This window comes from Nasonia vitripennis, chromosome 4 (assembly GCF_009193385.2).
Source record: "Nasonia vitripennis strain AsymCx chromosome 4, Nvit_psr_1.1, whole genome shotgun sequence".
In the NCBI taxonomy this organism is placed as follows: domain Eukaryota; kingdom Metazoa; phylum Arthropoda; class Insecta; order Hymenoptera; family Pteromalidae; genus Nasonia; species Nasonia vitripennis.
Genome location: NC_045760.1, coordinates 18,830,872 through 18,847,572, shown reverse-complemented (window position 1 = coordinate 18,847,572; position 16,701 = coordinate 18,830,872). Strand labels below are relative to the sequence as shown.

Sequence of the window (16,701 nt, the reverse complement as noted above, 5' to 3'; positions counted from 1 at the left end):
GCAACGGCGAGAGTAGCATCAACGAAGAAGAAAACAGTTCTCACTATATTACAAAAAAAAACATCAGTCACTTCGGAACAAACACTAATTAACTATACACGTGCACGAAAGATGCTACGCATTACGAGGCATCGGGACCGTTCGCTGAAAAACCGGCCATTACTTAATTAAAAACCGCCGTCGTCATGCGGCCGCGGCTGTATGCGACGATAAAAATTGTCAACAGCGAGCACGAGCGATCATCCTATTTTTATAATGGTCGTTCGTTAGCATTCAACCTGTTCCGAAAAGCCGCCGCGCACACATCCACCGCGTACAAGTAATACACGTTGTAATCGAGCGAGCGATGAGTACAGCAGCGGAGTCTCTCGAGGCGATTTTTCGCACGGATAAAGAGAACCGGCGGGACCGAGTGGTGTACAATAATACACGCGTGACACGAGCGCCGCGGAAAAGCCGCCGCTGCCGCCGCCGCGCCAGAGTTCGAAACGCGAGAGGTAGTTGCGGGCTCGACTCCGACCTGCGCGGGTCTGTTCTTTTCTCTCACTCGGGATTTTCTTGGTGCACTTCATTATTCGGCTAGTTTTGTTTTGCGGGAGTGACAAGTGAACGGCCGATCGAGGATTGATTTTGCAGGTTGAGGCATTGCAGTTTTGAAATTCATTCGTTTCGGCGGGTATAGCGGCTTATTCCATCAGGTAGGTGGGCATTCTTTGAAATTGTTTTCTCAGGATTCCGCCCTGATGCCATTACCCTAACGGAAGTTGAAGCGATTGAAAAATTTGCCTTTGACGTGGAATATTTACCGATTTTAATTGATGATAGAGAATGATCGATCGAAGCGCTCCAATGTCCCGTTTGAAAGTCTCTTATACTGGGATATTACTTCTTAGTTTTGCAGCGGATATTCTTTTTTTTCAAGAAATTCGCTTGTTACATACCATATGGCCGATAATTTTTGGAGCAATAACACAAGTAGTTCTAAAATTTTTTCTGTGCAGACTTGTGCTCAATAGAAATAGAATATATCATAATCTAATCTGCATAGGAAGGGATTGGCATATAGCGCTGACAACTCGCATGGGACTTTTAATTAAAATCTTTTGATTTTTACCAAGTAGACAATCCAATTGTTGTTCGAATCGTTTTCAACAATTTTACATTACGATTAGGTTGGACAAATAGACATTGTGAGACGATTTATAAAAAAAAAGATTCAAAGTATAAGATGATTCGTATTGCTCAATAACTCATACAATCGTACATATGTATTCACTGTATTAAATGAAGGCCAAAGTAAGCAACTTTGATTTCCTTTCACCTTTTGTAATGCAAACTTTCTCGTTGCATTTTATATTCAAATTTTCAATTATAAAGACGAAAATTCAACTGATTGAAAAACTGTTTCAAGTATAAATTTACCTTTTATAGTTTTCGCAACCCACCCACTATGTTGATTTATGGTTTTGAATAACAATTGTTCTAAAACGTATTGTTTCAAGCTTTCCATAAATTTTACGATATAAGTTCTATTTTGGTTAACAACATTACTGCACTTTTACGATCAATAAAAAATGCATGGGTCGCCGATTGCAATGAAATAGCTTTCAGCAGAATAACAATATTTGAACGTTTAGTGCGTAATAAGTATAAATACTGTGTGGATCTTTCGAATCGCCATGTATCATATTATTTTTGAATCATCATTCGAAAAATTTTCGCAATGAATATATAAAGCTCATACAAATTGCCTGCGAGTTAGCGGTAGTCCAAAAATAAAAAAAAACAGCAGCCCAATAAAAAAATTCGGACTCCGCGTCTTGCTCTCGGCCGTCGCGGCGCAGAGCGGTGATAAGATCGGCCTCGGTGCGAATAAGAACGGAAAAGCGTGTGCGGTGCCTGCAGTCATACGACGTCTACATTCGCCGCGATTATACAATTCCGGCCAGCGTGCTAGCCGCCGCGGGGAAGGAGCGTAAATCTCCTATACTATATATCCAGTTGAGACACGAGGTAGCCGGCGGGATATGTAATGGAAGCCCAGCAGGACCGCGTAAGACGTAGTCGTCGGCGAGCAAGACGCACTTGACACGATTTTTCGACTCGCGCGCGGGGACGTTTTGGGCTGCGATGGGCTTGGGCGGCCTTGTCTCGATTGTCCCTTTGTTTTGCGATTGAGACATGTTGATGGCTTGATGACCGCGCGCCTGCGCAGACCTTTCGGGGGTTCGTACTGTCAGCTTCAAGAGAAGCGTTGCTCTTTTATGAACGGTGATATAATTATCAAGGGGTTATTTGTACGCGGAGACTCGCGTGTTTGCCTGGTGAAAACCGGCCGGGAAAAATGTTGGTTATCATAAAACACTCTTTCAGTCATACTATGGCATTAGGCCCGAGAGACGTTGCATGCGCGTGAAAATGTTTTTCGAGTGGAGCAATCTACCAATCATTCCGAAGCTTGATGGACGGATTGCGATCCGTATTTTTGCTCGAAAACAAATTTTAGGTTTTCCGGAGTGACACAGAAAATTGCACTCGATCTCAAACCTAAAGGCTCAAGCACTTCCTATACGTAAACAAACACTTCCAAGAGTAAATGCACAATCTGGAAATGAGACAACAGTGTCGATCCTATTGTCTCGTTTACAGATTGTCCCGCATGACTAATCCATAGATAATAATTGAACAGCTGGCATATTCTGATGCACGCAGAGAAAAGCTCGTTTAGTCATCGCGCGGGACGATTCACTGCGATATTGAATAACGAAGTTACGATAATTTTTTTTGCCAAATAAAATAAGCGCTGCATAGACATCCTGAAAAACCGACTGAAAAAAGACGTAACGATTGCACAAGCCAATATCTATATCGATCGCAATAATTGCAGGCAAAGTCTCGTAAATAAACACCAGGTTGAAGTTGTTTCCAGTTCACCGAGTTCATCATCAGACGTTTAGCGTATTAGAAAAATATAGAAATATATAACTTTCGCAAACAGCCTCCTCCGAAATTTATCGTCTTTCCGAGCAGCAACAGCAGCAGCAGCAGCAGCAGCAGGTGTGCATAACTCTTCCTTCGACGCGTGTCTCCACAATGTGTCTGCCATCGTAAATCAAGCGGGAATTAGACACGTATAGCCGCGTTGCATGCAGAAAAGGCGCCGCCGCTGACACGTATTACGCCATCGAGGTGCACGACACATAATGCCCACATACAGCTCGCGAACGTCACCCTGCGTGTACGGATGTATGCACACAGAAGAGCTGTATCCGTCGCGCGCCGTCGCATTTCCGCGCGATTACATCGTGGCCAGCCTCGTTTTCCCGAATAATGACGGGTTTTGACTTTTGTCGCTCGCCGAGGATCGCCGCTCGATCCGTTGTTCTCGTCGGAGATTCCGATCTTCCGCCTTTGGAAAATTCGAGGAAGCGGTTTCGTCTAGCCGCTCTGGGCTCGCATTTCGATTCGTAAAGTCGCAAGACTGTTCAGAGGGACCTGTAGATCGCGTATTTTACGATCACTGCATTAAATTATTATATTATACAACAAATCGCGAACTGGCGCAATGAGCCCGTAAAAATTAACGACAGCGAAAAAAAGAACCTACTGTGTTACGTAAATCAGCTGCACGACGAAAACAAGGCCCAGCAGACGGACTCGCCCCTCGCGATTGATGAAACAATTTTCGTACCGACAAGCTCGATAGATACACGATATTTATTATCATTACATAATTGCAAGACGAAGAAAAGTCATGCCGCACGTGCCTCGCGAGTCCGAAAAGTCATGATCGCAAACAGAACTATCATCGCGTTCGAGTATAAGAGAAAAGATAATCGCCAGGCGGAGGAGGTTCGGTGGCTTCGAAGAGTGCTGGTTCTCCGCCCGCGCCGCTTCTTCTCTGCGCGTATGCGCGCGCGATGCTCAAGTAGCCGTCCAATTATCCAGTTTATCCGATTACGTTTGACGCAACGCGAGCAAGACGAGACGGCAAGAGCGCGCGACGATCTTTGTTGTGCTTCCTTTTCTTCTCGGGCCACGTCTCCTTATAGCTTTATTTTACCCCTCATTAATGCACTGGTCTATGCGCTGTAATGCGTTATTGGGGCTTCTTCTATGTTTTTTCTCCCTCCTCTCGACGGATGACGGCTTGAAACGCACTGGATACAGTTTTAATTTGAACCTGCCAGACAGTCAATCTGCGATTGCTTAATTCTGCGATTAGGACTGTAGGTTCGCGGTAATTCTAGAGGTGGATTGCAATTTCACCGCGTAATGACGCTGGATTGCGCGCGCGCCTCTCGCGAGTACCAACAAAAAAGTCTGGGTTATATATGTTATGAGAGGCTTTTGAAGTCGTAAGAAGTTGCGCTGCGCGATTAAAGTTTCTGTATTATTACGGAAACGCTATAGCTACTTGGATTGAATTTTCCGATTTTCCGAGCTGACTTTGACGCCGATAATACGCCGGGTACGCGAAACATTCCTATACTACCGTGCCTTATTAATCGGGAAGTGCGCAGGAGAAACGTTAGTATTCGATCAAAGAGCTAACGGTTTTCAGAGGGTTTTTTCTCGCAGATATTTAACTGTAAATCGGTGTACAAAGACTCGCACGTATATAGTTTTGTTTCAAAGAATATTGGGCTTTACTGATTGCTGGAAAACTACAGCTGCCAATTTGTTTCTATGTATGGTCTTTTACAAAGTTTTATATATGTTAACAAGCTGTATCAACATTTTCAAGATTAATCGTTCCACACGCAATAAAGATGAATTAATTCATAAACGGATCCTCATTTCATTAAGTGTACATTGCGGGGGCGAATTTAAATAGAAATAACGACGTATAAATAATAATCGACTCTTGAATAATTATTTTTGATTCGAATAAATCAACAGTTCATCAGAAGTTTAACCGAAAATAACTTGCTAAATTTCTGCTAAAACAGCTTGATCTATGTCGACCTATTCAATGACTTTTCATTTTTTTTTCTCAATCAATTTTGTGCGCGTAGTCAAATGCCGTGAAACGTTGTTATCCGCATACAATAGCTTACTATTCAACAAATTACAGGTTACCGCATAAGTGCATTTCAGCGATAAATTTTTTACAATCAAGCGTGATAATCGACACTGGTGTATAAATCAATGTTTAATTAAATTATTTTCCATTATTTTAAGTTTCTAAATGAGGGGTAAATTTTTTTTCGGTGTCTACATAACAAATCTCAACATTGTGGCGTGAAGATTTTTTATTTAATTGAATTCTATTGTTATGTACCTACAGAGACGCTAAACAAACGAAAAATTTCCTCTTGTTATTCAAATCTGCCAAAGTTGATGTTTCGAACAATGGTTATTGGTAATTTTTTTACAAAAAGTTTTATTTATCATATACGCTACTAAAACTGAGCCAAATGAAATTCGAAACGTCAGACACTGTGTTCAAGTCTGTTTATTAAATGTAGCTGAGTTAAGAAGTAGTTTCAAAAGTATAATTATATAGCAAAACAAATGTGTAGAATCTGGCGGTCATATTGTAGTCTAAGCCAATCGCAAAAGAATTTGTACATGGGACAATCGACATTGGTGTATAAATCAACGTTTAATTAAATTTTAGGGTTTCAACTCGAATCCGTTAGAGTTTATGTCAACGGTGTGATTTTCTGTTTTTTCAATACGGATTACGAGAGAAAAAGAATCCCAAAATTCCTTGGAATTTCCTGGATTTATAAATGAGCATTATTATGTAGTTGTAAATGGGTTCTGGGATTACAATATAAGTATAGTCATACAACAATCTCCTATTACAACCGTATACAGATCTGCATGGAGGATACAATCATTGAAGCTGCGGGAATCCGATATGACCATTATCGAGACCTTGGCTTTCATATGTGCAGTATAAATGTATCTATTGTAAAAAGTAGTCGTTACACTATCCATCAAAGCAATTCAAATAAATATTCGGACTATATCCTAGTCAAGCTAGCTTTAAAGCGAAATTAATTTCCACCAGGACAACTTTCGCCTCGGTTTTCAGTATTAATAGGCGGAAGTATGAATAGTGTTGTTATATTTGAAAAACCACTTGTTCATTGTTTTCGAGATAATTGTAAAATATGAAAGTCACTCCACTATTGCAGTCGATCTAACATTGCACTTTATTGGCTTATCAAGTAATACGATCGTTAATAGTGGTTGCAATTTGAAGAACACAATTTGAGTGAAAACGTTTATTAATAATTAACAACGCTCGCGTGATGATCAAATGTGGACAATCAAATGCGGATGTGCAAATCACCCTCATGCAGCCGTTGCATCACAGAAAATCGTTGACATGTCGATTTCTCGGTGTCAAGAAAGTGGACGTATGTTAAAATCTCCATGATTCGCATCAGCTAATGGACCATGCTTAGCTGTAAGTTACACCGGTAATCACGGCAGTAAATTTTTTACACACTTTGAGAATCGACGAGTAGAAAACGCACAGTAAACATTTTTTCATCGTCCTAAAAACATTGTTTATGATGCTCGCATGAATAATCGTCGTATACTCTCGAAATTAAAAACATACCGTTCCGCGCGCAGAAAATTTCAGGAAGAGAGTACTTGAGTTCCATTTAAAATGCTATCGCGGTTCAAGGCCTGCTCTCCATGCATCAATTTCCAGGATAATTAGCCATCTACGGGCTGTAAAACATGAAAAGCGCGACAATAATTTTCGCATTCCCGCGTCGATGCTTAGCGCGATAAGCCGCGTGAATCGCATCCCGCAGCGACACCTACAGCTGCTTTGATTGATAATAACCACGGCAATTATTTACAATTGCGTTCGTGATGCCGATCTTTATTCAAATTTCAAACCGTTATGCTCGCATGGGAGACGTTCTTTTCCACTTCTGACTTTATCGGCGAGACGCTTCGCTGCTGTACACAGGCATATTATTATCTCCGAGAGCGATTTCGGTTTTCCTTTGTTTTTCCTCGGCAAGTTCGATTTGTCTCGAGATAATTCAAAGTAGCAGCGGGTGACGCTTTTCCTTCTCGAGAAATGAGCGTAACTCATACAATTTTTACAGCTCGTAAAGTCCTCGTCTCTTCGCTCTGCTCGTGTAATTACACAATTTGCTCGCGAAGAGACATTGTTCTGCGCTCTAGGTGGGCACATCCCGAAAGGACTGTTTGGCAATTTTAGTGTCATGGGCAATGAGCACGACGCGCCATTTACGTATCATCGTTATGCGCCGCGAGCAGAACATTGCGCAATGGCGATTTATTATTATATATTTTCTATTGTCTTTATATATACACATGCAGGGACAGGGCATTATATATGCATCAGTTATTTTTTTCGAGTTTGACGCAGGTATGACGCGACTGGTTTGACAATTGATGAATTCGAATGAAACAAATGGAGTATTCGACTCACGTAACCGCATCACAGTGAACTGTGGGCTTTAAAAAACTTTACAAAAATCAAATTTTAGTCGAATTGGCAGAGAATCGATACACTATCATGAAATGAAAGATTATTGATATTAGCCTCGCGCACTCTCTCCTTGCGTATACGAATTTTTTTCGCGGCACCATCAGGGTCGCGGCCTTTTACCTAAGGACCCGCTCACGCATGCGGGACACGGCTTATTCGCGTTGTTTATTTATTTAGCCATGTGACAGCTGTGCGAGGCCAAAGGATGAGCGGCTATATTGTAAAATTTTGCCGCGACGCATGCTATCGCTACACGTTGAAGGAATTCGATAGTTGCTGGGAGTAACGACGAGAAAACCGCGAACAAGGAGTATAAATTTAGCTTATTTATGATTGCCAATGGCCGCTTTCTTATCGCGATTCAATGCGAACGGAGGTTATGCTTATAATTATAATCATAAATGATCTTTCCATTGATGCAGGATGAATCATCGCGCGATTGTTATTATTATACACCATTTGCATTTGTCGCAAAATTTTCATTCGTAAATCATAACAATTTCAAAATGTTTGCAAACTTTCACGTGCTTATGCCTCGGACGTGCGTAATCGTTGACACAAAATCCTCGAGACTCCTCGCACCTCTGGAAATTTCTATGTTCACGTGCAGACTCATCGAAGCCTCTTAAAATTACTCAATAGATTTTGTTCGCGAGTCATCGTCCCTTGCACAAAAGCATCTGTTCACCGCCAAACTCGCCTAATCTTTCCTAATGGGCTACACACGCGAGAGAACAATTGAGTCGAGGAGATAAAGAAAAGCGCGCATCTCTATCTCCGGAACTCCAGAGGTCTCCACGGTAAAAAGAGGAGACGAGCCGCGTTCGAATAAGAGAAGTAGTAGGCTGCCCGCTTTCAGTTGAAGAAAGTGACTTCGTGAGGCATGAGTCGCATATACTTACTCTATATACATACAGTGTTGTGCCTTTAGTGCTAAATTCGTGGATGTAGGTTAAAAGTTTGTTTGGAATCTTTAGACACAATTTGTTTTATAGTTTTATTTCTGCCGGTGCAATCGTGTGAAATTAGCGGACGTGTGATATCATTGTCAATTTTTTTCATAGTGCTGATTATAGGTACTCGCATAAGATTATACTAAAATTGTATGTGTATCGTGAGATATGCGAGTAATACATTTTTAAATCTCCAGTTATACAGATTATAGTATATAGAAAGTGTTGAGATACGATAAAAGAATTCGGTCGATTCGATGTGTGTTATAAAAGTATATAACATATGTATAGCGAGTGTGAAGAATTTGATCAATAGGTCAGAGTAACAGGACTTATTTCTGATTCATAATACTCTGCTGCCAATTCATTGGCATGTCATCGCTTCCTTCAAACCATTATAATTAATCGATCCAATAACTTATTATGTTTGCTTGAACTTTATCTGAAGTAACTAACACAATTTAAATAAAATAATAATGATTATCTTGATGCAATTGTCTCAAAAAAAAATATATCTAGGAATTCTATAAGAAAAAAATTTAGATCTTTTACTAAAAACATGCCCACTGTTCAACAGCAAAATTTTATAATTTTTTTGTCTTTTACTTGTAGAATTAAGAATTGATAATCCCTGCATATTTTCGCCGTTTATAAGGTCAAAGATATGCATTTTCCCCCTAGAATTCCTCATTTGAAAATAGTTTTTTACCGCGTTTTGGCTAACACTATTTTTTCATTTTCCAAACATAGTCTTTAAAACTTATATAATATATAATAGTATATTACGATACAAGTGGCATAAATAGTCCATTACGGCATGGCGTGTATTAGCACCCGAACGTAGCGAGGGAGCTAAACGCCGTGCCGTGCCGTATCGGACTATTTATGCCACGAGTATCGTACGCTATTTTATAGCACTGTCTAGCATAAATTCACTGTCACTCCTATCCGTGGCCGAAACAGTCCTTTTCCTGTCCCTGTCCTCGCTACGCTCGGGCGCTTACTGCACGGTGCAATAATGGACTATTTATGCCACGGATAGGCGTGTCATAGATGCGGATTTATGCCACCCAGTGATATAAAAAATTTTAATGAATTATTGCTTTAGCTATATATACATGAGGTATCGATGTGAACTGCAATCGTATTTAGCGCATCAAGCATCTGCTAAAAAGTATACTTAATTCCATAAAAAGTATTTTTCGTGTCGCAAGTTATATTGACTAATCTATCTGACTTTGAAGTCCAACTTTAGAGTCAGCAAAAACTCGCATGTTATAAGCATTCTTATGTATTTTCAGATACCAGAACATAGGAAGATGATCTGCAGGAGCAGGTAATACAAGCGAATCGTGCAGAAAAGGAGACAGAGTCAGAGCGAGAAAAGGGGGACTACTCACAGCGTTGGCTTGATTTTTCGCATGCGCCGAAGCGAACGGGAAAACAGTCAAGATGATGCTGCTCAAGAGCTTCTTCCGGAGGATCATCAAGGATGCCAGACAAAAGAAGCTTATACCGCTCAAGGTCATATTCTTCGTTCAAACATCCAGTAAGTATAGCTGTATATGTATGTAAAAACCGCGATGCGGTTATAATCGCTCACATAGGTGTACATCTCTTTTTTCTCATTATTTCAGCGCTGTACATACTCTATCCGTACCTGACGATACACATGAGAGAGCTGGGAATTAACGTCGAGGAGACCGCTATCATGAGCGCGATCACTCCGTTCGTCGCTATAATAATGCCTCCGGTAGCTGGTTTACTGGCCGATCGAATAGGGAATTTTAAGGTGAGTTGCGTGCTCGGAATTAGCGAAGTTGTGATCTCTCGATCTATCTTGAAATCGCGCATATAATATAATTATGATATACGAGCCATCAAGTTTAAAAGAAATTATAAGTAGCTTCTTGCGCTCGCTGCGAAGTGTAGCGTTTCGAATCCTGGTTAGAATTACTTCTGCTGGCGATGGATAACAGAGTCACGTCGGTTCAAAGCTGCGAAAGGCGCGCATTTTGAATCGCAGCTGATGAAAATAAAATAAAATATTGCACAAGCCAATTACAATTGTAATAGCTAGTATTGTCAATGTAGCTTTCTACTGTTTTTCGTTAAATTATACAATGGCAAAAGAGATAGGTGTATAACGAGGCAGGTGCAGCCAGGCAGTCACTCGACATCGTCGTGTCGCGTTACACCGTCTCTCGCACTATGCTTTTATACACGTGATGCTCGTTAAAATACGCGTACACGACGATGCATTGTGCACCACGTTGTTATGATTTAACCACGAGTTTTTGTTGTATTTTAGCGTGGATATGCGAGCTATTCGTTGTTTGGAAGTTCGATGCTGGACTCTTTTTAATGCGCGATTGTTATTAATTTAATTTAAACGTATAACTCTATACACATATTTTTACAGATATTACTATCAATATTCTCGGCATTAGGAGGAGCAGCAGCCCTACTGTTGCTCCTGGTGCCGGTGGGTCGGATAACCGTCAGCTTTCCAGACAACGTTGTGCTCAGTGCCAGTTGCCCGACTGCTGGCGGCGATGACCTAATTTACGGGATGAACCAGGATCACTACTGCGAGACGTTACTCGACCCCCGGATCGACGCAACGCTGCGGAGCTGCGGGTGACTCTCTCAATCCTATATATAATATTAATTTTTATTCCCTTGAATTACGTGTATCACGAATAATGGCGTTTCTTAAACGAATCTTGCAGGTACTCGTGTCCGTTCAATGCGAACAGCAGCGATCAGAATGCTTTGCTGATGTCTAAAGGCTACGCGTTGAACGTCTTCGACCCGAAAACGTTGACGAGCATGACCCACGCGTACAGTATATCGGAGAGCGATATGCCGGAGGTGAATATTCAGGCGTTTTTATTGCGATGCCTGATTCGGCGAAAAGTATGATCTTATACTGTCTTTTTCATTGTTTAGAAAATGAAGGTTCCCGAGGACGCGAAGGAGAGCCGGAAGCTGAAGAACATGGCCTACTACAAGATAGCCATTCGAAAGCTCTCGAACAACGCTCTGTTCTTCCCGGCGAACAATCCGCAACTTTTCAACTTATACTGCAACAAGCAGGCTTCGGAGGACAATTTCACCACCTGCGGATTCGGCTCTTTGCCGTTCCAAATGATCGTGAGTTTCTCCGGTTATATGGTGCAAACAATGTAAGGAAAATTTTTTGCTAAATAGACATTCCTTTTTGTCTTCGTAAAACACAGATCAAGGGCGAGAGACTGACGTTTGCTACATCCCTGAAAGCTCTGAAGCAGTCGGAGACGGATGTCGCGGACAAGTTGCGTCGCTATCTAGCGCAGAGTATCGACTGGCCCGGCGTGGGCAACTCCTCGGCCAAGTGCTCGATCGAGCCAGATGCCGAGCAGGTAAACGCCATGGTCTACCTCTCGAACTCTACGACCGAAGAGGTCTACGACGTGGTCACACTGGACGGCTGCACGCGGACCTGCATCCTCACCGCGCCGAGGAAGGATATCTGCACGAACGACAAGATGCAGATCGAGTACAATATCAGGCTGACGTTCTGGGCGTATCTGACGATTCGAGTTTTCATCGGTAAGCTTTGCTCCCGACGATGCTGATCGTATGATTTTTCCTCTATATAGTTTAACTACAGTTCAAGAATGACGGGAGAAGAGATTCTCTTGTTCTTAAATTAATTTAAGTCTCGTAACGTACAGCCTATACGGAAAATCCGTGTTATACCGCTCTTGCTCGAAATAATTGATATCGAGATAAAAATCGGAAACAATTTCAGGAATGATCGGAGGCACGGCTTTCGCGATGTTCGAGGGTGCGGTTATCGCAATTCTGCGCGAGCAGAAGGCGGATTACGGTCTTCAGAGGATCTACGGCAGTATCGGTGGCATGATCTCTTCGCCGCTGTCTGGACTACTGATCGACTACGCCAGCCGTGGTAAAGGATACGCGGATTTCAGGTTGGTATTTTCATCTTACACCATCATCGTTCCGTTTCGATTTTCAGAGTTTCGAATGAAAAATAACACTCGCGAACTACATCCTTGTTTTAATGCTCATCAGCGGAATGCATACATGAAATTGCATCGCGCACTGACGCAGTTACTTCTTTGTTCTTCAGGCCGGCGTTCTATCTCTACGCTACGCTGAAGATTTTCTCGGGCGTCCTCATGCTGCTGATAAATCTGGAATTCAAGGCACCTGCCACCAACGTTGTCAGCGACGTTGTTTCGGTCTTGAAGAACATCGAGGTCGTGGCTCTGCTCCTGGCCTGCTTCACACTCGGTATGTATAAATGCTTTTCCGTTGAGATATATACCTGGTAATCTTGTTAGACAGCACAAGCCGAGGATCGCAGAAAATAACGACCCTGCTATATCCCCCGATCATTATTGCACCGAACTCTGTACATATAGCAAGCCACAACGAGCTAAATCGATTTTCCTCTCGACTCCCACCACGACTCCATCCAGCTATGTGTACACACGACCGCATAATTCCTCGTTATCGGTCTATACTAAACACCACAGCTCCGAGATTGTAGTACTAACAAGCGAAAAAAGGTCAAACACAGCGCCACATTCCGTTTACTCTCTCTCTCTCTCTCTCTCTCTCTCTCTCTCTCTCTCTCTCTCTCTCTCTCTCTCTCTCTCTCTCTCTCTCTCTCTCTCTCTCTCTCTCTCTCTCTGAAATATAGATACACGTCCCGAGCGAGCGAGCGAACAGCGAATGTCAATGGCGAAGGCACCCGGAAGAGCGAGGATCGAGCGAGCGAATACTCGGCTTATGTAACTTCCGGCCCCGCGTTCGTGTGCATCGCTGCGCGAGCGCCGCTAGGAATGCGATGCGCCACCCAAGTTCCGTGAATTGAATTTAGAGATTTCGGCGTACTCGGGCTTTTCGTTCGTCTCGTTCGTGTGTATACATATAGGTTTTTATAGAGGAAGCTGTGTTCGTGGCTGTGTTTACCTGGCAATGTTTACAGCGCCATCGTGGAATATAAAAATGAATCGGAATCCAAAAAGAAAATCCATTTGGGATCCATTATTAATTATTCATTTAATGTTTACATCTGTGCGGTACAATACAAAATAGAATAGATCAGACAGATATTTCCAGGAACGGTGAATAGTTTGCGAATTATATTCTGCTGTAAAATTTTTACCTCCTCTTAAAAAAAGTTACAAACATATCTCTTATACTGATCTATTTTATAGTCAAGTTGAAAGAATTTGCTTTATCGACCTCATAATTTCTGCAGCCTCGATTTTTAAAGAGTTTTTGAAAATCGTTTGAACGTGGTTGGAAACAAATGTGCAATTAGGAATGTTAACATGCAAGCTGAGCCCAGAGGGCGTCTTGGTTCCCAGCCCCAAATTTGTGTTAAATGTATATCTATATATATGCTCACGGACACGCTCTTGCATGTGTGAGTTAGGTCACGTGATACACACACACACATACACACACACACACATATATATATATATATATATATATATATATATATATATATACACACACACACATTTAACATGGGTTTAGGGCTGGGAACCAAGACGCCCTTTGGGATGAGCTTGCATGTTAACATTCCTCATAGCAAAATGAGTGGGAAGTGAAATGGATGATCACGTAAAACAATGCCACTTTCAGGAACCGTCTGGGGCTACATCGAGTCTTTCCTCTTCTGGCTGCTGGAGGATCTCGGCGCCTCGAGGTCTCTCATGGGAATCACCATAACCGTGGGCGGAATAGCAGGCATTCCCCTGCTAGTCCTGTCCGGCCCGATAATAAGTAGAATAGGCCACGCCAACGTGCTCTTCATTGGCTTCGTCTTCTACTCCGTTAGGCTTCTGGGTGAGAGTTCCATACATTCCAATACATTTCGATCCTGATATGGGAGCCGCCAATATTGTTTTAATCGCGAACGCGACGTTTCCAGGATACTCGTTAATTTACAATCCCTGGCTGTGCCTGATCTTCGAAGCGCTCGAGTCCGTGACGTCCTCTCTGGCTTTCACCGCGGCTGTGACGTACGCCGCCAAGCTCTCGACCACGACGACCGACAGCTCGATTCAGGGATTACTCGGAGGACTCTACTACGGAGTCGGTAAGTACATTATAATTTCGAGTCCTGGGCCGTTAAACGTCCCCGAGTCGAGCTAACGATTGATAATCTCAACCTCAGGTAAAGGCTCGGGAAGCCTGATCGGTGGCTACCTGATGAAGGCCTTCGGCACGCGCCCCACCTACCAGATCTTCTCGGTGGTGAGTCTCGTGGTCGGTTTGATCTACTTCTTCTTCAACCTGCTCTACCTGTCGAAGCAGCCCCAGGTCGAGGGCAACGACATCGTGAAGAAGAAGCCGAAGATTCCGGTGGTGAGCGTTCAGCCAGTCGCCGACCTCGAGAAGAGCAAGCCCGACAAGGAGAAGATCGCGCACGAGCAGGAGAGCAACGGACCCTACATTATCGACGACATCGAGGCCGTGAACAACGCCAAGAACCTCGATATCGTCGACAGCGTCCTGGAGGAGATAGAGGCTTCGAACGAGGTCGCCGAGGAGAACCAGGTCAGGCAGAGGCATCAAGCCAATGGTTCGGTCAACCCCGCCTTCGAGACCGACGATCACGCAGAGAAGAAGCACAGCGTCACGGTCGAGGAGGAGCCCAGGTCGAAGAAGTGAGAGCGGACCATTGCTGCTTTTGTGCTTCGTACTTGAGTGCCGACGACAATCCAGTTCGAATACTCGCCTACCTGCTGCAGTGTGCGGAGCTCTCATCGATGACTATACACGCGCTTATTAATGCCGCTTGCGGATTCTGCAAAGTACGTGACCGAGGATTTCTCAAAGGAACTCCGACAGTGATGCCGCAGTATTTCATGAAGTAGCTCGAACCTGTAGCTAAGTTTTGTACAGAATGTTGCCGAAACGAGACGTTTGTTGAGTAGAGGTGATTCATACGAGTGCGTTACAAAAGATATTAAGTGGACGAACGTCACCTGCGCGTGGACAACATAGATTTTTTACGCGATACAGGTTTATAGAGAGATTGTAAAAGAAACCAAGCTTTTCAAGTGATACTTAGACAGCTATAGTAATTTGTTATCCGTTGATCCCCTTACAAAAGTGCATACATAGTTTCAGATCTGTTATTATCAGTTTTGTATGCGAAAGCACAGTATAGTTGCGGCGTTGCGCTTGATCTTGTCTATTTGTGGTGTATGCGAATTCGAGAATCGATTCATTACTCCCCACTTTGTAATTTAGCAAGTCTATATTCGAGTAAACTCTTTTACAAGCTGCAACGCAATGGTGTAATTTTATTGACGCAAACTCGCAGAACCACACGTTTGTTTTCATGCTGATAAAGCATACAAAACAAGGGGGATTCATCCCGTTACGATAAGTAAATTCGATTTTATTGTTCCTATGCATAACGTTCTAGGAAGAGATTTCATACGACCAAGTATAAGTGTTACGACGACGCAGTGATAAAAATGAAAAGATGTTTATAGCGTCGCGATTTTCGCACGTGTGTAACGTTATTTATTAAGTGTACTCCGTGTACCCAACTGTAAATCGTTATTTTGTTTGAAAGTATAATAAAGAGGAGTTTTAAAAACGTTTGAAAATAAAAAAAAATGTATGCGAATTGGAATCGTGATTGTAATGGATGTGATTACGGGGTGTACAAAGCTCTTATATCCGTGATGCCGTCTTCTATTTTGTGCGCGGTGTATAAAGTGATCCTCCGAGCCGCTTTTCTCGCGAGCTCTTGGCGCGATCCTCTTCCATCCATTAAGTAAATGCGCCTCGTACAGATGGCATTACGTGTCGCGGAAAACCCGCCGTTTTCTACGCAGATCTGCGTTACATCAAGGGACTGAAAATGTCGATGGATTCGAGGCAACTGCTTGTTGCAATATCTCGACGAATACACGTATATCGGTGTATCAGTTAAGCATATCGACACGATCGTTTGGTAATTTTGTGCAATAAAAGCTTCTCGGATCAGTCGGCGATTGAGAGCTTGCGCACTTTCCCCATCAAAGCTGCAAAGCTCCGATCGTCAGCCTATGTACAATCCACAAAACAGCGTAACGCTAACGACCAAAGCCCCAAACGCGTTAGCCCCGTCGTCGGAGCGGGTCGCGTGACGCCGTCAGCACCGCCACCGCCGCCGCCACCCACTCGCGCTGCTGCTGCTGCCGCCGCCGATGCACCTGACCCTCT

At 43.0% G+C, this 16,701-nt stretch overlaps 1 protein-coding gene across 2 annotated transcripts; it reads left to right on the top strand.

The window, feature by feature from the left end:
- Positions 1-477: 477 nt before the first annotated feature.
- LOC100121618 (major facilitator superfamily domain-containing protein 6) lies at positions 478-16,110 on the top strand. 2 transcript variants are annotated; one of them, XM_032598987.1, is made up of 12 exons: positions 478-698; positions 9,750-9,997; positions 10,086-10,240; positions 10,899-11,088; positions 11,181-11,322; positions 11,401-11,604; positions 11,691-12,042; positions 12,245-12,425; positions 12,587-12,750; positions 14,119-14,322; positions 14,408-14,575; positions 14,654-16,110. In XM_032598987.1, the coding sequence occupies exons 4-12, from the start codon at positions 11,021-11,023 to the stop codon at positions 15,148-15,150; spliced, it is 1,980 nt and encodes a 659-aa protein (XP_032454878.1). In that variant the 5' UTR covers positions 478-698; positions 9,750-9,997; positions 10,086-10,240; positions 10,899-11,020; the 3' UTR covers positions 15,151-16,110. The 2 variants fall into 2 exon arrangements, with proteins under 2 accessions (XP_032454878.1, XP_016840927.1); XM_016985438.3 differs by having other exon boundaries at positions 10,871-11,088.
- Positions 16,111-16,701: the final 591 nt, after the last annotated feature.